This window comes from Suncus etruscus, chromosome 7 (assembly GCF_024139225.1).
Source record: "Suncus etruscus isolate mSunEtr1 chromosome 7, mSunEtr1.pri.cur, whole genome shotgun sequence".
Taxonomy (NCBI): Eukaryota; Metazoa; Chordata; class Mammalia; order Eulipotyphla; family Soricidae; genus Suncus; species Suncus etruscus.
In genome coordinates, this window is record NC_064854.1 from 127,418,638 (window position 1) to 127,444,331 (window position 25,694).

General features: G+C 37.8%; 1 protein-coding gene across 1 annotated transcript in view; it reads left to right on the plus strand.

Moving 5' to 3' along the window:
- Positions 1-25,694, plus strand: part of CACNA2D3 (calcium voltage-gated channel auxiliary subunit alpha2delta 3) — a 983,089-nt gene that overhangs the window by 508,873 nt on the left and 448,522 nt on the right. Inside the window, 1 exon segment of the mRNA XM_049777717.1 lies at positions 24,216-24,305. Within this exon segment, the coding sequence (XP_049633674.1) occupies positions 24,216-24,305 (90 nt within the window).

Sequence of the window (25,694 nt, forward strand, 5' to 3'; positions counted from 1 at the left end):
TTCATCTCTATTATTCCAGTTAATTTCTGATCTCTCTAGGCCAAATATATCATTAGCAGAATAAGCTGAGTAGAGGAACTCTCTGATAATATTTTTACAATTTCTGTATGAGTTTAAAATTCTTTTTGAATGTTTAAGGGTACTTGTGAATGCCTAGTATCCAGTCACATTTCTTAGGGCAAGTTGGAATCATGCCTTTCTCTTTTACATTGGTTCAGCTCATCTGGTGTTTCTTAAAAAATCTACTTGAAGGGGCAGAGAGATAGCATGGAGGTAAGGCGTTTGCTTTTCATGCAGAAGGACGGTGGTTCAAATCACGGCATCCCATATGGTCCCCTGTGCCTGCCAGGGGCGATTTCTGTGCATAGAGCCAGGAGGAACCCCTGAGCACTGCTGGATGTGACCCCCCCCAAAAAAAAAAACAAACAAAAAAATCTACTTGAGAAAATAGTTATTCTATGACAAGATGTAAGTAGATAAGATGCTAATAGATATGCTGAATGGGAGAGAAGAGGAAGAAATTTTCTGATAAACAAAGGTTTTAAAATGACACATTAAGCCTGTTTTAATACATATTTTTTTCTGGAAAATCTTTTTAAATGTTCATGTACAATATGTCTCTCTGATAGTTAGACGTAGCTTTTCCCATTTATCTGTGATCTAAATTTATGTGGTTTCAGTTGACTCAAGGTCAACCTGGGTTCAAAATTATTACACCTAATCTGATATTTTTATATCTGAGAGCCCATTCACATAACATTCTAACAGTATATTGTTATAATTGTTCTCTAGTCAATATTGCTGCTAATCTCAAAATAGGCCTAATTTGTAAATTAACTTTGTCAGATATTTTTATGCATAAGGGGAAAACAGCACATAGGGTTTGGTTTCACAGTTTCACACACTCACTGGGGGTCTTGGAATTTATCCACCATAAACAATGGAGAGCTAGCAATTCATTTTGCAGCATTTCCAGACTTTTCTAGGAATTCCATTTAGTTAAGTGAGTTTTCCTGAGGAAAACTTCTCAGTTGGAAAATTCTGTTGTGAACGTTTTCTGGGAATGATTTAAAAGAATGCTAAACGCAATCTCATTCATCTGTGATATAGAGAGAAACAACACAAGATCGTAGTATGGAACAATGAAAAACCCTTTGGATTACAAAACTGAGATGCGTGGTATGGGGTAGCAAGGGTGTAGAATTGTCAGGGGAGAAATAAGTGGCCAACATGTGGCATAAGGACAATGGTGGAGATCTGGGACACTTTGGTAGTGATAAAAACGAAGTAACTATCTCTATCCAAACCATAAATATTAGCACTGCTGTAACCTCATTGATTAAAGTACAATACAAATTCAAAATTATGAAAGCAAAACAAAATTGGATATCTTTAGAACAGAATTAATTCTCTCACAGTTCAGGAAGCTCCAAATCCCAAATTAAGGTATCAAGGTATCTCTGTGTTGTCTGAAATCTGCAGAGAAATTTCTTTCTTGCCTTTCAGGCTCCCGATGATGGAAGGAAGCAACTGTTTCCATTATTTGCAGTGACTGCATCACTAATCTCTGTCCATTATTCGAGTCACAAGGCAGCATCTCCATTTATCTCATTGTCTCTCTTCTAAGGAACCAGCACGTTGTAGACTAGGCTACCATGCCAATAGTTTAATCAAAAACAATCACTTGGTACTAATGCTTAGGAGTTAATTTTTCATTGGTTGCAGTTAGGTACTAGTGTGATCACATACATATATGATTCTTTAAAAACCCATTCCCGGGACCGGTGAGGTGGGGCTAGATAAGGTGTCTGCCTTGCAAGCGCTAGGCAAGAAAGGATCGTGGTTCGATCCCCTAGCGTCCCATATGGTCTCCCCAAGCCAGGGGCAATTTCTGAGCGCTTAGCCAGGAGTAACCCCTGAGCATCAAACGGTGTAGCCAAAACAAACAAACAACAAACAAACAAACAAACCATTCCCCTTTGTCAAGGCATGCAGCATGCATGTCTCCATTACTAAGGGAAGCACACTCCAGATGTGTCTTTTGGCTTTCCTGGTGCAGTGCCAAATTTTCCCCCCAAGAAATATTTCAGCCACAAGGCCCGTTGGAGAAGTCAATCATAACCCCTGCATGGATTACTGGCTATATTTCTGACATGGCTGTGACATTATATATCTCTTTACTTTTATTTATTTGACTTTGCCTCCTTGCTAAACTACAGACATTATTTCGGCCTCAGTTTTCCTGCAGTCAAAAGACATTTCAGTACCAAAGAAAGCTGCTAAGTTCCCTGCTGGCTAGTATATTTGCAGCTCAAAGATTGAGTCCAGCCAGTCGCCAGCTACCAGTTTTTCTTCTCTTGCTATTAGAAGCTTCTTGCAAAACCAGAACACTTCCTTTCTAAATTAGAATTTCCTCCTTTTCAGCTAAGGATTTCTTTTCACTTGTATTGGCTAGTTCTTTTGATATGTAGATTCTAGGGTCAGGTGTCATTGTGTTGTCCCTCCTAAAGATGCTTTGCCCTTTGTTCCCCTGGAAATACCTTACATACCAGAGTTGTGTTTAAAATGTCATCAACTGAAAAGTAAAGTTTGTCTCTCGTCTCATAGACGTGGGTCCCCATACTTTGTGTGGTCTCAATTATTTCATATTTCATATTCATCCGTCTGTACCCATTTTCCTCTCATGAAAGGACTCCGTCCCACTAGGATTGCTGAGATGCAAGATGTCTACAGCACCCCTTACCTTCCCACCTTTCTATTCTGATTTGGTTGAGTCAGGAAATACTTTACTATAGATTGATTCAAATTTATCATAAATGTCAGATGCTACTCCATCTGGCATTCACAACCTAAAATTTTCCAAGTCTCACTTATTTTATTTATCTTTGGGCTACACCTGTCAGCACTCAGGAATTATACCTGAATCTGCCCTCAGATATCACTCCTGCAAGCTTGGAGGACCATATAATTCTGGGGATCCAACCTGGGTTGGCCACGTGCAAGGCAAATGCCCTACTCGCTGTGCTATCATTCTGGCTCCTCAAGTCTCTCTTTAAAACTACTTTTCAAACACCTCTTGTTCTTATGGTTTCTCTTTAGCAAAGAACTAATCTAAATCTCTCTGAAAGTATGAGGTTGGGACATATTTTCTGATCATATTCTAGAACACAGAAAGATAGATGTATATTAGGGTTTTATATAAGATACTGAGTGACTGAGCCATCCATATTGGAACAGTAAGTTTTGGTTTTTACGTCAAATTAATACTCAGGTTTGGACTATGTTTGAACATAGCCAGGCTGGTTTTAAACATGTTAAATCTGTACTCTATATGTGGCATTCCACATGTTGGTATCACATGGAGTTGAGTTAGGGATTTGAATTGGGTGACATTTTAATCATTAGTCATTTGCCAGATTGTATTTATTTTGGGAAATTTTGGGAAAGATCTTTGTTCAGTAGCTACTAAATGACTTTCAATTGCCCACATATCACTGTATGCCATTAGAGACCCTCCACAATTTTCCACAATTCATTGTATGCCATATTGGCCTCCCAAGACAGCTCCAGGTAACCTTTTGTCTCTTCTCAAGATCCTCAAAATGCCACTTAGACTAAAATCATTCATTAATAAAGTAATTTTTCTCCTAAAAGCCTGACCAGAGGGTTCATTTTGTTAATGAACCCTACTCTTGTGCTCATATGAAACATTTTCATGAAATTAGAAATATGGAGCAAGAAGGACATATGCCTCTTTCTATAAGAAACTTAGAAAGTTTCCTTTCTAACTTGTTAGAGAGGAGATAGAATATACAAAAGTATATTTGAGTGCTCAAGCAAGAATTACCATCTCAGGAAAGGCAGGATTTAATATATGGTGCTACCCTAAAAAATGACATTCAGATTTTGTCAGAGTGGAGAGAGAAGACTGGGAAGGAGCTACTAGTAGGGAAAGATTGTCACTAGCAAAATTCCATAGTGGAGGAATGTGGCATTTAAAATATAAATGAATTTAGCACACATTGTATGAAAGAGGTGTCTGAGTTTTATCTTTAAAAAAAAGTATGAATAACATGATCTTCCTAATAGTACTGAAACACTTTGTCAGGACCACAGTGAAAGGGTGAGGAGTGGAGATAACACATTGGCATTCTCATCATCTTATCTCAAAAAATGATGAGGTTTTATACAATCTCTGCTCCTTCTTAGTGATGGGCCCTTTAGACTTTGCCTCTTTTGCTTTATTCTTTCTCTTCTTAGAGCCCTGTAGAGAGTAAAATGTGGTTCACATTTTTTTTTGGCTTTTTGGGCCACACCCATTTGATGTTCAGGAGTTACTCCTGGCTAAGTGCTTGGAAATTGCCCCTGGCTTGGAGGGGGGACCATATGGGACACTGGGGAATCAAACCGTGGTCCTTCCTTGGCTAGCGCTTGCAAGGCAGACACCTTACCTCTAGCACCACCTCTCCAGCCCCGGTGGTTCACATTTTATTTCCCCTTCATAACCTAATCTTTCCTGCTCAAGGCACCTTTGATTTAAGGAGGTTGCAAGATGTCTCCTGAATTTTCTCAGAAAATTCTCTGATGGACGCTCGCTTTATTGCTACCACATCACTCAATGTCTTTATGACATATCATCATAGGCTACCAGAAATCAGAAGTAACCCAAGGACCCTCAGCAACTGAGGAAAAGGCCAATGGGCTTTATAGAGATGAAGTCAATTGCATCCTAAGGAGGATTTAGACTCCAAATAATTAGCCTATTCCAGTTCCTGCTTTATCAGAATTATGAGGGACTCTTCCAGATGTCAAGTGATTAGCATATTTTGTTATTTTTCTTTGCATGATGGGAATAATGATTTTCTTTCCAAAGCTCTCTTAATTTTGACTAGAGGAAAGTAGAGATGTTTTAATTAAACTCCTGGAACCTGCTGCCTACCAGTCTGAAATGCAGATAACCTCCAGGGCATGGAAAAAAGACAACAAATGTGAAAGGGAAAGGGCAGCTAATTAGTTTAGGGGTTCCTACTTGCTGATCACCAGTTGAGGAACCTGAACCCTGTAGTTGAGCTTAGCCTATTTCTATGAATAGAGACATCCTTGATGACTAAACCTGATGAAAAGCAGCATGCACAAATTGCACATGGATGAAAATAGGAATTATGAGGGGATCCCTAGCTCATGACTCAAAGAGAAAAACTTTATATAGTTAATATTCAGTTTATTTAGCACTTTGAAACACTGTGCCTCAAATATGAATACAAATATGTATTAATTTGTATTTTACCTGTCAGGTAAACAATGCAATCATCAAAAGGCATTTTTCTTCAGAGCAACAACTTCCATGTTTAAGTGAGGTGTATCTTTAAACTTACAACAGTAAAAATAACTTCAAGTATATCGTTTTTTTATTTACTTATCATAAAATTAGTTGCTGGATAAGTTCCTACTGCTATTTGTTTTGCCAGTGACTAAATCATGTTTTTCCTATATGATAATATCTACACTTTCTATAAACTTCTCTACTGATTAAATCCTGTGGCTGAAATTTTATATAGTTATTTCTGGTGTATTACAACTATTTTATTTTACAGCATGTGGTTCTGAGCTTCCATCATCATATTGTTTGTGGCATCCATATTTTTTTTTCTTTTGGGAGGTCATACCTGGAGATTCCCAGGAGATACTCTTGGCTCTGCACTGATGTATTTATTACTTCTAAAACTGAGCGTGGGAGCCAATAGAATGCCAGTATGGAAACCCAGATAGCCAGTATGTAAGTCAAGCAAAATTACCTGCTGTACTATGGGTCCAGCCCCAATTCATATTTCTGTTTACTCCACTGAGTACTGATCTCCATTTTTTGAGAAGTTATTCCTGTTGCGTTTTATGAATTCCACATCTTGTCAATCTATTTTAGCTTTGGTATTTACAACCTCTGAATCCTTTACCATTCAAATTAAAACATATATATCAGTATGCTTTTAGAGAGGGATCTTTCTTTCTTGAAGAGTAGGTAAGTGAACTTGCAGGCAGAAACTAGATCTGCTCTTGCTCAACAGAATCACAATAGATGAATTCTTCATCAGCATTTGGTGACCTTAGAATGAACATGAGCTAGTAAGATGAAATGTGCATAGTTTTGTGCTTGTCAGTCAGACCTCACCTCTCAAGAATAGATTAAGGGTTGTGTCAAATGGTTGCCTTTCATTATTTTCATTCTTCCCTGGCCAAGGGAAGAGGCTGCTGTAACAACGCTTCAACCTCTCGCTTCTTTTAGCAACCGTCTTCAAATTTCAATCTTTTCCTCCTCATTCTATTTCTTGTTCTTGGGATAAATGCCTGATATAGCTAGCAAATATCCCCCATCTTATTTCTTTGTCACATTATACACCACCTTTGGAATAAGATGGCCATTATGATCTCTCACTATTAGCTTTTTTTTTTCCCCTCTGCCCCTTCAGTCTGAGTCTTTCTGGACTTTCTCAAGAAAAAGCAACTATAGAATATGGCTAGTTAGTAAGGAATGGGAGGGTGTTGGTTCTTGGGACAGAGATTGAATAAAATAAACCTGAAATATCTTAATATCTTTGGCATCAGGAAGCTCTCACTACCATCTAAGTACTTGGTAAAAAAACAACTAAGAGTAGAGAGCAGAAGAGATATTACAAGGGTAGGGCATTTGCCTTGCATGCAGTCGATCCAGGATGGATGGTGGATCCTGAAATTCCATGTGGTCCCCTGTGCCTGCCAGGAGTGATTTCTGAGTGCAGAGCTAGGAGTAATCCCTCAGTGCCATTGGGAATGACTCCCTTTCCCCCCCCCACCAAAAAAAAGAACAAGTTTGAGTAAAGACCCACTGGACAGACGTGATAAATTAATGATCTTGCTACCAACATTTAGTAGTATATCAAAGCACATAATACATGTTAGGATCTGTGCTATTATTAAAAAGTCATTATCATAATATTTTAAAAGGTAGAGGTTACCTCAGAGTCAATTTTTATTTTGAAGACTAACAAACAAATAAAGGACAATAATCATTCATCTAAATTTTCTCTATAAATGTTCCTCAGATAATGAAATGATCCCAGATGGGAACTTTTCCTTACTAAACATTTTTATCTAATAGATGAAGATGGATAATAAAAATAAAATAGGGACTCTAGAGAAATAATCAATTCAGCAATTACTGTCAATACCACAAGGAAACAAGTAGATATTTGTCTACAGAAAGTAACAGGGGCCACAGAGGTAGTACAGTCAATGATGTACGTGCACTATATATAATCAACCCAGTTTTTTTTTCTGACAGCACAAGGAGTAAGCCCTAGAGTACAGTTGGGTATGGTTCAACCAACCCAAATTTAAAAATAATACTAACAACAACAACAACAACATGTTAAATAACTTCTCAGTAATACACTTAGCAAAATTTGGATTATGGGAAATTATATTTAAATTTTTCATTTATTTAATCAAATCTTACAAGGAAAAGAACAATAGAGATACTAGAATAAGTGACTATTATCAATGTGTAGACTTTATATGAATTCTTTTTGTTAGTTTGTTTTTGTTTGAGGGCCACACCAGGCGGAGCTCAGGAGTTACTCAGAAATTGCTCCTGGTTTGGGGAACCATATGGGATGCCAGGAATCGAACCCAGGTCTGTCCTGAATCTGCCATGTGCAAGGCAAATACCCTACTGCTGTGATATCTCTCTGGCCCCTTTATATGAATTTTAATTATACCTGTATGGATATGATTGACATCATGTAAAATGTTTATTGTGTTCTCTTTATCTTTTGGGGGGAGAGGTATTCCCATAATTACTTATTGCTAACTTCTGGCTTTATGCTCAAGAATCAGGTGGTTCTCAGAGGTACCACAATATCTGTGATTAAAACAAGCTACCATTTTATGCAAGGCTAGTGGCTTAATTTCTTTGGCTTCTGATTTTTATTATTATTTTAATCTTATATTAAGATACCATTACTTACTAAGTTACTCAAAATTGAGGTTCATGTTTACAACTATTCCAATACCAATCCAACCACCAAAGTCAATGTGCCTCCACCAAAGCACCCAGTTTTTCACCTAGACCCCAATAGCCTTCATCCTTGACAGACACATTTTTAAGTTTGACCGTTGTCTTTTGAATGGTTATGTGGTTCGGTTATATAGGTATAAAATAGTTCTATATCACCATGTGCCCAGGGCCTCTGCTCCTTCCCTTTGTTATTTCCCATCTACCTAAAGTTTAGACTACACCATTGCAACAGAATTGAAGCTTTTGGAATTTATGTATAAGTGCCCACTGCCATCTTTGTTAATCCTCTGATCCTACTAGTTTTAATTTCTTTATTTTAGAAACATACTGACAGCTTTGCAGATGAAATATAATGTTTGTAATGTAATTCAGAGAAACCGAGTCTATTAATAATAATTAAGGCATAGTAATTACCTATTGTTGTCATATAATTGTCACAAAATTGAAGAGTTTAAAACAATAAACATTATCTCACAGTTTCCAAGAGTCAGGAAATCCAAAAGCAGCTTAGCCAGATTATTCTAGTTTTTAAGGTTTTTCATAAGGTTGCCCTCACTAGGTTAATAGCTGTATTGAATAAATGAAAGATATTCCTTCTAAGTTTTTAGTCTTAAATGAGACAGAAATCTTAGAGTTTGGTAGTTTATGGGAAACTTTAATTCTTTACCATGTAGATGTCTTAAGAGGGATATTCTCAACAAAATAATTAATTTTCCAAAGAGTGAATTATGTAACAGAAATAAGGTTAGCTCCATGGTATAATCCACCGTGGCATTTATCATTAAGTTTGATTCAGCAACTGAAGTCTTAACACCAATGTCAGAAGTGAAAAATTGGTTGCAATCATAGTAGAACCTAACAGAAGTACATGATGATAGGAATTAATTTTAATTAATTAATTAAGATTAATGAATTAATATTTGATCAGTACTAGGAACCAAATACTTAAATAGTCTATAGTTAAAAGGCTTTGGGAAAATTATTTTAGAGTGCTTAGATTTTCTTCCAGCTCTACTTTAATTAATTGTAAGATATTGTCAAGTACCAAAGACCAGCTTTCCCTGTTTTGTCTTTATAAAATGAGGCGCCCCCTCAGCTTTTATAGTATGGTTGTGAGACTTGAAAACAAATGCCTGTATGTTCTTTCAAGCCCAGGTTTGTGTGTAGTTATTTGCACAATAATCAATATTGTCAGCAGGATGTCTGACATTTGTTGGTTATCCCTTCACTACATGTATTGCCTTTTTATTATGCTGCAGAGAAAATAAGTTTTTAGTGTGTGTTTGAATAAGTGCTCACATGGTGTATGCAGGTATGTCAGCAGAGGTTCTCTGAGATTATGGACTCAGTCACTAAAGGGCTATATTGCTCCCACAAGCTATCAATAAGTTAATATGTTGTAATTCTTTTCTATTTATTACTTTCTTTCCTTCTTTATTTTTTTTGTTTTTTGGGTCACACCCGGCAGTGCTCAGGGTTATTCCTGGCTCCATGCTCAGAAATTGCTCCTGGCAGGCTCCGGGGATTTGAACCAATGACCTTCTGCATGAAAGGCAAACACCTTACCTCCATGTTATCTCTCTGGCCCCTCTTTCCTTCTTTTAAGTAGAATCTAGGTTTACTAAATTGGTTTAGTGATGTTGACATAGGACCAGTCCTATATTCTTGCTTATTAAAACCTCAGACTCACAAACAGGCATTTGATCCAGGCATAGAAATATAGGGCTTCTTAATTGATTCAAGCCCAAATACAGAATTTGAGTTGGAAAATCAGTAATTCTGGGGACTTTTAAAAATATGAAAACCACTAAAATTAGTTGTAAAGTTGTTATATAGAGAAAAAATAGTTTTCTGGATTATTTCATAAAATTATCTCACAAAATATTGACAGTAACTCTATATGGACTAAATTGCCCATACCTTCCCCTTCTACGAAGAGTCACATTGATGCCGCTACAGATACACTGTGGCAGTACCAACGTGTATATAAAGATATTTTCTACAGTGTTTGGATAAAGAACACTCAGTAAACCTACATTTTTTTATCAGTAAGAGATTGTTTCGATAAATATTGTGCAGTCCACAAAAGATTATAAAATCATACAAAGTTTGAGTTTATCAACTTGAATGAAATTTTAAGTTAGACAACTAAATTTAATATCCATGTGGGATTTATTTGACAATACAGATATTATTGAAACAATGTCATGTATTTTGATTGGATGAAAGATTTAGAAAATAATTCAAATCTCCAAAGTTATCATATAGAAATTTTTTTCTTTATTTTATCTTTATTTTTATTTAATTTTTTGGAATAATTTATTTAAGCACCATGGTTAGAAAAATGTATATAGCTTGATTTAAGTCATCGAATGTAAACCTCCACTCTCAGGAGGTATAACTCCACCACCAATATTTTCCATTTCCATCAGTATTACCACCACCAATATTTTTAATTTCCTCCACTCACTGTCTTCGGGGTAGGTATTCTATTTCTCTCTCATTATCATCGTCATGGTAGTGGTTACTGCAGTTATTTCTCTTCCTGTGCTCCTACTCTTTGTGATAAACTTCATATCATGGGCTGGTCCTTCTGGCCCTCATCTCTATTGTCTCTGGGTACTATTACAATACTGTCTCTTATTTTTCTTAAAGCCCACAGATGAGTGAGACTATTCTATGTCTATCTCTCTCCCTCTGACTCATTTCACTCAACATGATAGTCTCCATGTCCATCCATGAATTGGTAAATTTCATGACTTTATTTTTCCTAAGAGCCATGTAGTATTCCATTCTGTAGATGAACCACTCTTCCTTTAGCCACTCATCTATTGTTGGGCTCTATTGCCATGGGCTTGTGGTAAATAATTTTGACTATATTTAAATTTTTATTCCAATCTTTTTGAGAGTTTTTTTTTATCATGAATAGATGTTGGACATTATCAATTGCTTTCTCTGCATCTATTGATATGATCATGTATTTTTATTATGGTATTTCTTTGTTGATGTGGTGTATTATGTTAATTAATTTGCATAGTTGAACGATCCTTGCATCCCTGGAATGAATCCTATTTGGTCATGTTTTATGACTTTCTTGATGAAGCTTTAGATCCTATTTACTGGAATTTTGTTGAGGATCTTTGTATCTTGTATTCATCAGGGATATTGTCTGTAGTTCTCTTTTCTTGTGACATCTCTGTCTGCTTTTGGTATCAGGGTTATGTTAGCTTCATAAAAACTATTTATGAGTGGTTTTTTTTTCAATTACTGAAAGAACCTGAAAAGTATAAGTAGTAGGTCCTCTTGGGGGATTTGAAAGAATTGTTAGTGAATTCATCTGGGGCTGGGCTTTTGTTATTGGGAATACTTTTGATTACTATTTAATTTCCTCTTTAGTGATGGATTTGTTCAAATATGCTAGACCATCTAGGTTCAACCTCATCATGTTATAATATTCCAGGAATTTATCTATTTCTTCCAGCTTCTATAGTTTTGAAGTATAGAGTTTCTCAAAGTAGTCTCTGACTACCATTGAATTTAGGTAATCTCTGTAGTAATCTTCCCCCTTTCATTTATAATTTGGTTTAATAAATTTTCTCTCTTCCTTTATTTGTGAGTTTTCCTAGTAGTTTACTAATCTTGTTTATTTTTTCAAAGAATCAACTCTAGGGGCTGGAGCGGTAGTGCAAGCGGTAAGTTGTCTGCCTTGCCCATGCAGCCTAGGACGAACCATGGTTCGAACCCCTGGCATCCCATATGGCCCCCAAGCCAGGAGCAATTTCTGAGCTCATAACCAGGAGTAACCTATGAGCATCACTGGGTGTGGCCAAAAAAAGAGCAACTCTGGCTTTTTTTGATATTCATTAAGTGCCATTAAGTTATTTATGTAGGCTCCTTAATCTTATCTGATGAGTTCTTGAAAAGCTATAAATTTTTCTTTTAGTACTGCTGTAGCTATGTCCCACAAATTCTGATAATTTGTGTCTTTATTATTGTTTTAATCCAGGAGTCTTTTGATTTAATGTCTGGCCCAAGGGTTGTTCAGTATTAAGCTGTTTAAAATTCCAGGTGTTAGAAGTTTTCCTCTGTGCTTTTTTGCTATTCACTTCAGATTTCAGTACAATATGATATGAGAATGGCATTGTACAATTTATATCCTCTTTATTTAATAAAAGTCTGTTTTATCAGTATGTTTTTATAGGTATTGTATGTTTTACTTAATTAAGTTATTTTGAATAGCATGTGGTCTATTTTAGAGAATGACCATTTACATTGGAGAAGAATGTGTACCCAGTTTTCTGGGATAGAGATCCCTACAAATATCTACTAGGCCAATTTCTTTCATTTCTCCTTTCAGAGCCAGTATATTCTTGTTAGGTTTATATCTAGGTGATCTATCAAGGTGGTATTGAAGTTTCCACTATTATTGTATTGTTATTGATGTCTTCCTTCAAATTTGTCAGCAGTTGTTAAAATAATTTGTTGGTTCCTCATTGGGAGTGTATATATTTAGGAGTGGTTGTTTTTTACTGTTGTATATATCCCTTGATTATTAACAAATGTCCATGACTGTATCTTATATCTTGATTTCTAAAGTCTTTGTCCTCTCATATTAACATGAACACTTCATTTGTTTTCGTGAATGATTGTCCTCCAACCTTTGAGTTTGAGTCTTTGTTTTTTCTGACTATTCATATGTGTTTCTTTTAGGCAGCAATATGATGGATTCAATTTTTTTGTTTCATTTTTCCACTCTGTGTCTCTTAACTACAATAAATGCATTTAGTTTATTGACATCTAGAGAGATAATTGTCATGGGATTTAGTATCATCTTTTTGTAGGATTTTTGTGTGTCTTGTCTTAAAGTAGACCTTTCAATTCATCTTTTAAGGCTAGTGTGCAGTCTGTAATGTTTCTGAGCTGTTGTTTATCTGTGAAGCTATTACAACCTTCAAATCTGAATGTGACTATGGTTGGGTATAGTACACATGGCAATGCACAAATTTCATAGAGTTTTTTTTTTTACTAGATCCCACCCCTGCCTTCGAGTCTTAAAGATTTGTGACAAATCTGCAACAAATCTTAGAGATGCTCTTTTAAATATAATTTTCCATTTTGATCTTGCTGCTTTGAGCATTTCATTCCTATCTGTGTGGTTTGTCAATGTAAGTAGAATGTTTTGGGGGATGCCTTTACTTGGTTCTCTTTTGGCTGGTATTTGCAGCCATGCAGGATTTGGTTGCATTCACTCTTTTGTTTGGGATTTTCTCTGCAATGATATCCTTGACTATTGATACTTTGTGGGAGTTTTCTTCTTGGGTCTCTGGCACTTCAATAATTCTTATGTTGTTTCTGTTTATTTAATAAAAAGATGTCCATTTTCATCTTTTCACATTATTTGAAGACTTTTCCCATTGCTCAATCATTTGTTTTAAGGCTGTTTTATAATCTCTTCTGTGCAGGAAGTTGTTAGGAATCTCATCTTCCAGCTCACTAATTTATCTTCAGCCATTTTGTTGGATAGGCTTTCTTTTCATTTTGCTTACCAAGTTTTTCAGCCCTGTTATTTTAGGTTGAAGTTTTCTCCTTTCTACTCATATATTCTTGATTCTTATTTATGGCATCTTCAGTTCGTTCTATGCTTTCTTTGGGTTCTATGAACATACTCCATACTTTTCTATAAAGTCTTTATATGAAAGACTAAGTAGGTGGTACGTACCTTTCAGGTCACCACAGCTACCATCTTGATTCTCTAAGCATGGTGGAGGTCTATGTTGTTTCCCCATTGTTGCGGTTGTAGTGTAGTATAGATGTAGTGTAGATGTAGATGTTTTCTACATCCTGTGCTAAAGTTCATTGACTAGGAGAATTGTGTAGTAGCTGCAGAGTAGAGCAGCTATGCCCCTCTGGCTCTTTGTGTAGTTCTATTTCCCTTTATCTGAGCATGCATCAACATTTCTTCAGGTGCCAAAGCAGTGGGTGTTTCTGCTGCTGTCAACTAGAATTCTCCTGTAGACTTTCAGGGAATGTTAGGCTTTCCTAAACCAGTCTTCCAGATCCAACTGAAGTCCTTTCAAGTTTTCACCAAGAATACCAAATAATAATTCATACTATAAACTATATGCCAGCAATACTTGCAGCCCCACTGTTTCCCGCTACTAGTTGACCCAAGACGTGGTTTCTGTTAGCTCGCAGGAATGTGCTATATGGGCCTTGAAACCATTGGAGTTGGCTCAACCGCCTAGAAAAAATTCCAATTGAGAAAATTTGAAGAAACTGTGAGTGCTGCCTGTGTCTGTTTGTCTTCTGTCCTTTCTCCTGAACCTCTTGGGAGTGGGCCGAAAAGGGCCCAGAAAATTCGCTCTCCCAGAAGCTCATTCCAGGGCTGGAACGCCAAGGAACTGCTTCCAAACATGAAAACCGGCTATATGCAGTACTTTTCAGAAGGCAGGTCTCCTGTTTGTGATGTCAGGCTGGAAAAATCTATGTCTGCTCAATGGGGCGCAACTGTGAGAAACTGTGAATGCTGCCTGTGTGTGTTTGTCTCCTGTCCTGTCTCCTGAACCTCTTGGGAGTGGGCCGAAAAGGGTCCAGAAAATTCGCTCTCCCAGAGGTTCCAGAAGAGCACTTAGCTCTGCTTCACTATGCGGCCATGCGCTCTTTCTAATTAAAGAATGCCACTGCAACAAGAAGAAAAAATCACATTAAGAACTGTGCTGGATCACTGAAGCCCAGCATTTCTCCCCAGACTGCCTTCTCTAGTGCATGCTCAGGCCTAAGATTTGATCCTGTGTGAGGCTTCATTCACAGAGGGCTCCCCTTCCTTAGAGGCAAGTTGACCCACCCAGAAAGGGTGGAGCCAGAGGAGCATAGCTGCACACAATATTTAGCCAATGAATACCACTACAACACGTAGAAAAACCCACAATACAAGTGTGACAATGGGGAAATAACGCAGGCCAGCATCAGACATAGAAAATGAAGATGACAATTCTGATGACCAGAAAATGGTCAACCAACTAATCAATCTCTCAGATAAGGAGTTTAGACAAGAAATATGGAAGATGCTCAAAGAACTCAAAGAAACAATGAATCAAGTTGAACAGAACACTAATAAGAACCAAGAAAATATGAAGACAAAAATCACAAAACTCCAAACTGAAATAACAGACCAAAAAACAGGCCTGAAAAACTCAGTAAAAGAATTGAATGACAAAATGATAAGCTCTCCAACAGGGTAATAGAAGCTGAGAATAGATTTGGTGCTGTGGAAGATGAGATAAATAACAACTCCATACAGTGGGGGATATTGGGAAAAAAACTTAAAGCAAATGAACAAACAATAGAAAAATTCGTCAAAGAGTGTGAACAATTAAAATAGAAGTCTATGATAAGCTCAATAGAAACAAATTAAGAATTGTTGGAGTCCCAGAGACCCAGTAAGAAAATTTCAGGAAGACTCAACGATCAAGAACATCATTAAAGGGAAACTTCCAGAACTAAAGAACATATACGATCAAATCCTGCACACCTGAAGAGTACCAACCAAAAGAGACCCCAGAAAAAATACCCCAAGACACATCCTAGAGACAGAATTCTGAAAGCAGCAATATCAAAAAGGGAAATTACATTCAAGGGAACATCCTTGGAATTTACAGAAGACCTGTCACCAGAAACACTCAAGGCCAGAAAGCAGTGGTGGGATATTGTGACAAAATTCAATGAAATAAATGCTTCGCCTAGAATATTGTACCCAGCAAAACTCACTTTCTGGTTTGAAGGAAGAATACATGGTTTCACAGACAAAAAACAGCTCAGAAACTTAATAGACTCAAAACCAGTCTTAAGAGAAAAACTGAAAGACCTAATTTAAGACAAAACTGACCAAAAGGCACACCAAATTTCAATATAAAGATGGCATTAAATCCCAGGATAATTCTTTCTCTCAATGTCAATGGACTAAATGCACCAGTTAAGAGACACAGAGTGGCTAAATGGATCAAAAAACTCAATCCAACCTTCTGCTGCCTACAAGAAACGCACCTGAATAGTCAGAACAAACATAGACTCAAAATAAAAGATTGGAGGAAAATTATCCAAGCAAACAACACCCATAAAAAAGCTGGAGTGGCCATACTAATATCAGATGATGCAAACTTTATACTCAGGAAAGTTGTAAGGGACAAAGATGGACATTTTGTATTAATCAAGGGGTATGTACAACAGAAAGAAATCACTCTCCTAAACATATATGTGCTGAGTGAGGGGCCAGCAAAATATTTAATAAATTGTTGACAAATCTGAAAAATAATATCAATAACAACACAATAATTGTGGGGGACCTCAATACGGCTTTGTCAACACTGGATAGGTCGACCAGACTGAAACTCAACAAGATATACAAGACCTGAGAAGAGAAATGGAAGAATATATATAGGACATTCAGTCCCCAGAAACCTGGATACACATTTTTCTTCAATGTACATGGGATATTCTCCAGGATAGACTACATGATGGCACATAAAACATACCTCCATAATATCAAGAGGATAGAAATTTTGCAGGCTACCTTCGCTGACCACATGGCTCTGAAATTATATGTGAATTCCAAAGGAACACAGAAGAAAAACTTTAATACCTGGAAGTTAAACAGTCTCATACTGAATAATAAGTGGGTCCGAGATGAAATCAGAGGAAATCAAAATTTTCCTAGAAACAAATGATAATAAAGACACAAACTATGAGAACTTATGGGACACAGCAAAGGCAGAACTGAGAGGAAAATTTATAGCTTTGCAAGCACACATCAGGAAGGAAGAAGGGGCCTACCTGAATAGCTTAATGACACAGCTCATAGAATTAGAGAAAATTTGTTGAGTCCCATGAATTCCCAAGTTTTCTCAGACATGAAGGCTATTTCTGTCGAATAGACCGTTATGGGGAAGGATCAGGTGTATCTGTTATCATTTAGGATGAGTGTGTTCTCTGGGCCCCATGCCTTTCACTCTGGAAGCAAAGGATTAAATGTCTGGCTTGTGAGGTGAAGGGTGTGATGAGATGAGGTGCTGCATCTATATTGTATTTTTCTTGATACTGACTATAAATATACATCTTTGGGGAGTGTAGCCTTCCAGGATTGTTGGTAAAATGTATGAAATTAACCACAAGTGTGACTTCTGTCTGCTCTTACACACCTTAGCTGATGAAAGCATTCTTCTTCCAAGAAACAAATTTGAGTCAAATGAAGGTTTTTTATAAAGTTTATAAAGGATGAACCTGGACCTTCAGAAATGTCATAAATACAGGACGGTTGAGTCTGCTGTTTACACACATGCCATCACACTGAGCTGAAACACAAAGCAGACCATACTGAAGGTCAAGTAGCATATCGACTGTGGTTTTCCCCAGTCTCTCAAAAGTTCACAGAGCTGCCTTCCTCAGACACTGAACTAGGAAGATGATCTAATACAGCATGACTGTGAGCCCTCCTACACCAAGTCTTACTGTGTTCAATCTTGGTGGTACTGCTCATTCTTTTCAGGTCTTTTTCAGAGGTAGAGAGTAGCCGATTCCAGACCCATAAGCATCATTTCACATGGGCTAATTAGTGCTTTTGCCCAATGAAATTAGGTTGTAGCTAGTCAGATACCTGCTATGAGATGGGATTCATTGCTCACATTTGGGAGATCGATCTTGTCTCTAATTTGGCTGTAGCATCAAACAGCTGCTACTTTCAGACACCTCCATTTGTTAGCCACTATGTTAAGGAGAAATGAGACTGGATCAGACAGAGATTTTTCAATATCTATATTTCCCCCCATAAAATCCAAACACACAAAACCAGTTTCTTAAAACCAGTTTTCTTGGGGCTTTCCAGTGTCTTATTTGAGAACCAGGTGCATATCCACTTTAGACTTAAATGACTCTCTAATGTGCTAGAACCTGAGCTATGAGGATGCAGTATTTTGAGATATATGCCATTTCTTGTGTAATGTTTCCACTGGACACTATTCAAGGGCCCTAAGGTACATGTTCAAACAATGCTGTGAAAATGAATCAGGGAATTCTAACAAGAGTGTAGGGGAATCATCTCAAAGTTTGGGTAAAGGAAAGATTTCTCATAGAGAAATTGTTTCAGGACAAAGATATTTTTAATAGTGGCTTACATATTGTTGACAATAATATTATAGGTACATATTTACATAAAATCAGGGGGGTTCCCATCACCGATTTGTCCTCCCTACACCTTCATGTTCGTCCTACCTCCCATATCCTCCTCCCTCACCCCCGGGGCTCTGAAAATATGTGGTCCCCTCTGTACCTAGCTTACTACTTAGTAGTCTTGGTCTTGGTGCCTCTCATTTCTCCCTCTAACTGGGAGGCAGGACTAGATAGTTTGAGTTATGTGGTTTTATTTGAAGAAGAGAAAAGTAATAAACTGGGGTAAAAGTATATTACGCCAAAAATGGGTGGAATCCTTCTAGAGGCTCTCATCATCGGTTTGAGAGACGAAGGAGAAAAAGAAGGTGAAACACCCCAACAGTACAAAAAGAAGTGTCAAATATCCAGTGAGCACTCCAGTGAGAGCGATAGGCACCACAAAAAAAGCCATGGTCTTGAGTTAAAAAACATGGCAGAGCACCTAAAGAAATAAAAAAGAAAAGAAGAAAAAATATATAAATATAAATGGGACAACAACGTCAATAATCACACCAAAACAAAGAAATTGACAAAAAGTAGATAGGTAAATAAAAATAATAATAATAAATGAAGAAAAAATAATATATAAAAATGTTCTGTGCTTTTTGCCTTTCTTTCCCCCTCCTGCACTGGCACAGTAAATATTGGGGTCATTTGAAAAGGAATTCACTTGGCCTAAGCGCTATGGTATTTCTCCACCCTTGAAGTATATTGTCACGGGATTAACTATAGACTCCGTTCAGGTTCATTTACTCTCCCGGTGGTGCTTTTGTGGTGTTTGGAAGACTTCTGCTCCATCCTGGGTGATGAAATAAGACCTCTGTATCTAGAGATCTCAGTATCTGCACAGGTCCAGGAGTGGGACTTATGATGAAGTCTTTCTTTGTGGTTCTAGAAGTTCTGTTCCCTCAGTGTCATTTTAATCCATCTTCTGTGGTTGGTGCTGTTGGTTTTTGCACTGATCCTAGAATGGAAGCTAGGATAGCGTCTTTCATTGTGTTCCCAGAAACCCCACTCCTTTGCAATTGTCTCTGCCAGACCTTTGGAACTGGGGATCATGGTTGTTGTGCGGGTCATAGTTCAAACCCTAGACAAGGGCGTTTTTATTGTTCTCAAGATATATTCAGTCCGGTCATGGTTCTAGCAGCCAGTCATCTGTAAATTGCGACAGGACAAAGATTTTATATTTATTTTTGATTGTATTAAAGTTCCATGATTTACAGTTATTAATAATTGAGTTTTAGACATGTTATAGTCCATAACCAATGCTATCACCAGTTTCTTCTCCCCATAACGGTTCCCCCATCCCATTCCAACATGAAACTTTGACAGGAACCTTTTAAGTTTGTTATTTTTAAGTTGTTAAAGTTTGTATTTCTTGTTTTCAGTATTATTGACTTTGTGCTTTGAATATTTAGTTATATCGTTCTTTTACAGCAAAAATATATTGGGTAACATTGACCACTTCTCCATGTTGCATCCTGTCAATCAAGAGACCATAACTATATGAAATCATATTATGGCCTTGTACTTTGTCATTTGAAAAGAGGACTATTATCAAGGCTTCTTTGGAAATTTTAGTGAAGAAATTAAAAGAATTTAGATGTGAAGAAAATGAAAATGAGATGCAGAAAAACCTGGGGGTCTGCCTTATTCATTTTCTTATACTGGCCTTAATAACATGAATGTATTTCAGGAGAAGGCAGGTGACACCATGTTTGTTTCTGATGAGTCAATATGGAAGAGCTTCTACAATTATCCCTTAACTTATTAATTTTAGTTTTTATCTGATGGCCATAATACAATATAGCTAATAAGGTCAAGTTCATTTACCAAATTTCTGTACTCATGTGAATGCATGGTGTAGGTAATATGGTAAGAAGCAATAGATTCACATGCTTTCAATATATTCTTTTCTAAGAGTCATAAGATTCTTCCCATAGACTTCATTTATAAATCACAAACTTAGCAGAAAATATTGCTGAAAATTTCAAGATGGTGGCAGTAAAGCACAAAGTCAAATATTTCTGAGCATGGATCCTGTACATTTATGTATGTCATATGCCTTTGACCCTATACCTGACTGAGATTTGTATTTAACCTGTGGCATGCTATTTTTCAGGTAGAATAAAAATAAGATCTGCATCCTGGATCTTGGGAGACACACTGTCACACAAAGACACAAATACATGCCTTGGTCCATTTAAACCCATCCTCATCCTTGTGCCATTATGTACAAATATTTTAACATTAAAGTTCTTTTATGGCTATTTGTAAGACAAGTATCAGATTGTACAATTCCCTTGGAGTGCCAGGAAGATCAAATAAAGTTTGTTAAGACGAGCCTGATGTATCACAGTACAGTGCAATGATATAAGCAATACATTGCCTGATGTATCACTGACATTGGGTCAGGGTTGGCTGTCACTAGAAGTTACCCAGAATGCAATGTCTAAAAGCCTCCTTGAGATTATGATACATCAATGAGCCTGAAAGTCGTGGGCCAAAATACAGGTCTGCTGAATTCAAGTAATCTTTGGTCTTCAGAATCTCTGTAGGTTTATTTGTTTGTTTTGTGTTTGGGATTCATACCTGGTGGAGCTCAAAGGCAATTCTTGGCTTTACACTTAGAAATCACTCCTTGAGGACTCAGGGGTACATATGGGGTGCCAAGGATTGAACTCAGGTCAGCCATGTGCAAATTAAGTTCCCTACATGCTGTACTATTGCTCCAGCCCCTTGGGAATTATTTTTGTCTCCTGTTATTCAATTTCCCTGTGATGCACCTGCTATTATTTAGGAAGACTCAAACATTCATGATAACTATATAACAGGATAAAATATGGCTGTTCTTACCAAGGAGAGAGTTATTGGTATTGATACAATCAAATCATAAACAAGTGGAGGGAATGGGTTATTTCACCAGGATCTTAGCTAGCCTGAATGTTGTCACTGTTTCTCAGAGATAAGGTGCTTTGCTCTGCCTGCTGGCTGTGGGCACAGGAAGCTGTAGTTCTTGCCTTGTCATCTCCCTGGGCATTAAGCTACACTAATTGCTTTGGAAATGAGGTATTTTTCCCATGGAGCAGCATATGTTGCCTGAGAGCCTAAAGCAAAGATAAGAAGCCACCTTTCTCCTCCTGCAAGAAATCTTTATGACCAAATGGAACTATCACTGTTTACAATAAACTGTTGATAGTCATTTAGGAAAATAAAGAAAACTGCCCATTTCTACTTGTGGTATTCACTTGTGGAGCAGTATATATATTTTTCCTTTTGTTTTTGTTCTGTTTTGATACCACACAAGTGGTGTTCAGGCCTTACTCCTGGCTCTGTATTTAGGTATTATTTATGATGGGCTCAGGAGAGCCTGTGGGATTTTGGGGGGGATAAAACCTGGGTTGGCTGCATAAAAACCAAGTGCCCTCACTACTCTCTATAACATTTGTCCTCATGGGGTCTTTCTTTTGTACACACAATCCTAACTCTTCTTCACTCAACTGCTTGTTCTAGAACACTCCTCGGCAGAATCATATGTCACTCTTTCTTTGAACCTGACCCTGTAGGGTGGAACAGCTGTTTTATAAGGTGTATGTGACTGTAAACTTGCAAGCTAGTGAGTTGGCATAGAAGGTGTTTGAGATAGAAAAAGTTGTTTTATTTTGAGAGCTATCCCTGGAGCTGCACAAGGCTTATACCTATCTCTGCTCAGGAATTTCTACTGGTGGTGCTCAGGGGACCATATGTGATACCAGGGATCAAACCCAGGTTAGCAACATGCAAAGAAAGTGCCCGTCCCATTTCACTATCACTCTGACCCAAGATAGAAAGTGTCATAGGTTATAGGAGGCATTCCATGTGTGATGTCAGGGATTGATTTCAGATCAGATGTGTGAAAGACAAATTCTCTCCTGGTACTATAAGCTATCTGTTGGGCTTCAGAAGCATTTATTTTAGGGATTATGAAATTGTTTCTTTTTTTTATGAAATTGTTTCTTGTATTTCTTTCATTCCAGTACTTTCAGGTGACTTAGTTTTGTTCCTACTTTAAAAGAGTTCAAGTGAGTGGCAGAGCAGCATCAGAATTCTCACCTCCATTCTGCCTACTGCTCCACAGTATGTTTAGTTACTCTCAACTTTTCATCTATGTGCAGGAGCTGTGCTCTCCCCTCTTCATAATCAGCAAAATGGATAGGTTAAGAAAACAGCTTTGTGCCTCATCTCATAATAGAATAACCATATTGGAAGGAAGTATTTAAATCTATCTTATTTTTTCCAAAATTTATGGAATCTGTATGCCTATTACCTACATATCATGATTATAATATGATTTAATTAAATATAATAGCTTTGAACCCCATAGCGATTGCAAGTGGGAGTAGAAGAAATAAATAGATTTCAGGAAAATCATAGTTTCTCTCATTCCACTTCAGACAATACACTAGATACATATCAGTCTTGAAGGCCAACACATCTGTTCTGATCCCCTTCTGTCCACAAGCAACCAGGACTCTGGTTTCCTCAGCTACATTTTTTTGCTTGGATTTATTCCCCTAGGACATACCATGTGTTCAAAAGTCTGATGAATCTATGGTCTCTGGCAGGGAAAGAAACATTGGCTTGATTCCTGATTATGTAGTTACCAGGGCCATGGCATGTCTCTCCCCATCATTCAGACACTTGGTAACTTGTAGGCTAAGTGAAGCCTACTGTGGAGTTTAGAAGAGCATGGCCAGTGACAAATATGAAAAAACAGGCATATAGTGGTAATGAGGTGAGCCTGAGATAGAACCTGGGCCAGGCATCTTGGGGGTTGTGGATTGGTACCAGTGCTGTCCCTCATTATCCCCATTTGTAAAGTGGAATGATGGAACTCAATAGGGCTACTTTGAGGACATATTTAATCTGGTAGTTGTTAAAGACTAACATAGAACAGGCTTCAGTCACTTGTTGCAGACCTGAGGAGGGTCTTGGCACTGGTATAAGAGCACATGGTATTTGCTACAAGTTCAGTTCGGATCTTGATTCATGCTTAGTCTTGGGGTTAACCAAGTACACACCATTAAAAGCCAACCCCAACTTTTGAACAAAATTTTTCAGCCAACATGTAGGCCTTTCTGCTCCTGTACCTACTGCAACAAACTACTGTGAGGCCCCAAAGAGACAAAAGAGCCACATCTTATACTATCATATCCCTAGGTCTCTATGGTTTCTGAAGATGCTGATATCAATCTCAGGGTCTTCAATCAGACATTCCATGTCACCACAGGATCTGAGGACATACTTGGGGCCAAGGACTTTGCTTGTTTCAGACAGGAGTTCAGCAGCCAGAAGATTATGCTCTTCTTTCTCCTGGTGAATCCCTCAGCCGGCTCCCTCTGACTGGAGAGTCAGCTAAAGTGGATGTGGGAGACAGACAGGCTGTCAGACATGATACCCTGTCATAAGAATATTAGTTCTCAATGTAAATAAAGCATATTAAGTAGTGGCACATCTACAAATTATGTTCATCTGACAGGAAAGCACCCTAAGAACATCTCAGATGCAAAAAAGTTTGGGAGGACTGTGGAGAGGTACAAGATGAAAACCAAGCTGAGTTCCCCTGGTTGATGGAAGAGTACATGGCAGCAAGTCCAGAGAGTGTGCCCAGAACTGATGAGAATCCACAATCCTGAGTGTGATCAGGAGCTGAGAGAGGTGTGAGTGAAATTGAAAGGAATAAAGTTCTTCTCACCAAAGTTTAAATATTTTCCCTATAAGATGTAGACAAAACTTTTTAAAAATGTCTGGGTAAGGTGAATTTTACATTGATAAGTTCTTATGTTTTGAATTTAGGAGAAACACAAATTATGACTGGTTGGGCCTGAGAATTATTGGTCTTGCCCTCATCTAAGCCTGTTCACTTAAGGTTGGAGTCTCATATGACAAAATGGATGCTAATGGATTTTCTGCTTTATTGTTTCAGCATTTCAGGGAGCATCTGGACAAGCTTTTTGCCAGTGGAATTGGAATGCTGGATATTGCTCTCAATGAAGCCTTCAACATCCTTAATGATGTAAGCTTTTATTTAGTCTCCCTTTCTCACTTCCAGAAGATTGTGTGTTTGTGCTTATTTTGTAGATGTGGACCAGAAATATCCTTAACTATACTTTAATCCACAGGCATAGGATGGAAGGGTGGCTAGCCAATTGAGTTCTTGAGGAAACAGGACCAGGCGAAGGCCATGTTGAACCATGTGGGGTGGCTGCTATTGTCCACACTGGCCCACCATTCTCCTTGGCTCTGGCCATTTTTGTCACAATGTTGTAAAAAACTAGCTTCATTCTGGTTGCATTCTCTTGAGGCTCTCATTGTTTTTAATCCAGTACTCTATTTTACACTCCCCTTTCCCTCACTCCCTACCATGTAGTGTTCTAAGGAACAAAGAAGAAAGGCTAATCTGAAATGTGTTTAGAGAGTCCTCTCCTCCACCTTCTTTCTCCCAGTCCTTTAAAAGGATACTATATTCAGTAGTAGCAGATTCGGGACTCTAACAAACAGGAAGGAATTCAACTTCTCCCGGAAGTTCCAATTCTTATTTAGCAAAGAAGCCCTTTTAAGAAGCCCTAGTAACCATCTTGTTATAGATGTTGGAGAATCCTGAGAAGCTAATATCCAACCCTAAAATCCAATCGTGTTGTTTGAACACACTACTCAGTGGAAAATGTGGCAAAGATGATGGAAAGTGTGAGAAAAAAAATGAAACAACTCGGAAAATGGCACCTCTAGGGAAGGAGAGAACCAGGAGAGGTGTAAATAAACTCTTCCCTGTTGGGACTCCAAGATGCTGTTGCTACTCATTGTTACATTTATGTAAAACTCGGTGTTGAGGAAAGACTTTACTACTGACATCCTATGAATAACTCAGGGCAAAAAAAGACAGCTCCAGGCAAAGGGCCAATCACCTCCTCTGTAGGAAAAGTCAAGCTCTCTTGTATCTCAACAGGTCCTTTCTAGATGGTACAGTGGAGAGGACTTGTTCCTATTTGAAAACTATCTCTTTACCTAAGAAGCAGGCTGAAGCACAAAGCCATTGAAGTCAATTTCTGCTTTCCCGCTCTCTCTGGCTGAGGTAGAAAAGGTGTGGTGTTGTTACGTTTGTGATCTTTGTAAACAGGCAAGCTGGGCCAAGAAGCTTAACCCACCTAGGGTTTGCTGGATGACACTCCTAAAAAATTGCCCTGCTTCATCTCATCTGTCATATAAGCAAAGAGTAGACTTAGCACTGGGCAAGATCAAAATACAAATTTGTAGAATTAAATAATTAACGATGGTGCTGGATAGAGGTGGATGGATGGAGGGATTTTTCTCTGCCATCCCAGGCCACGTGGCTCCGCAATCCCCATTCAGTTGGCGGGTCCCAGGTTTAGGTGAAAGGTGGAATCAGACTCATCCAGAGACAGGC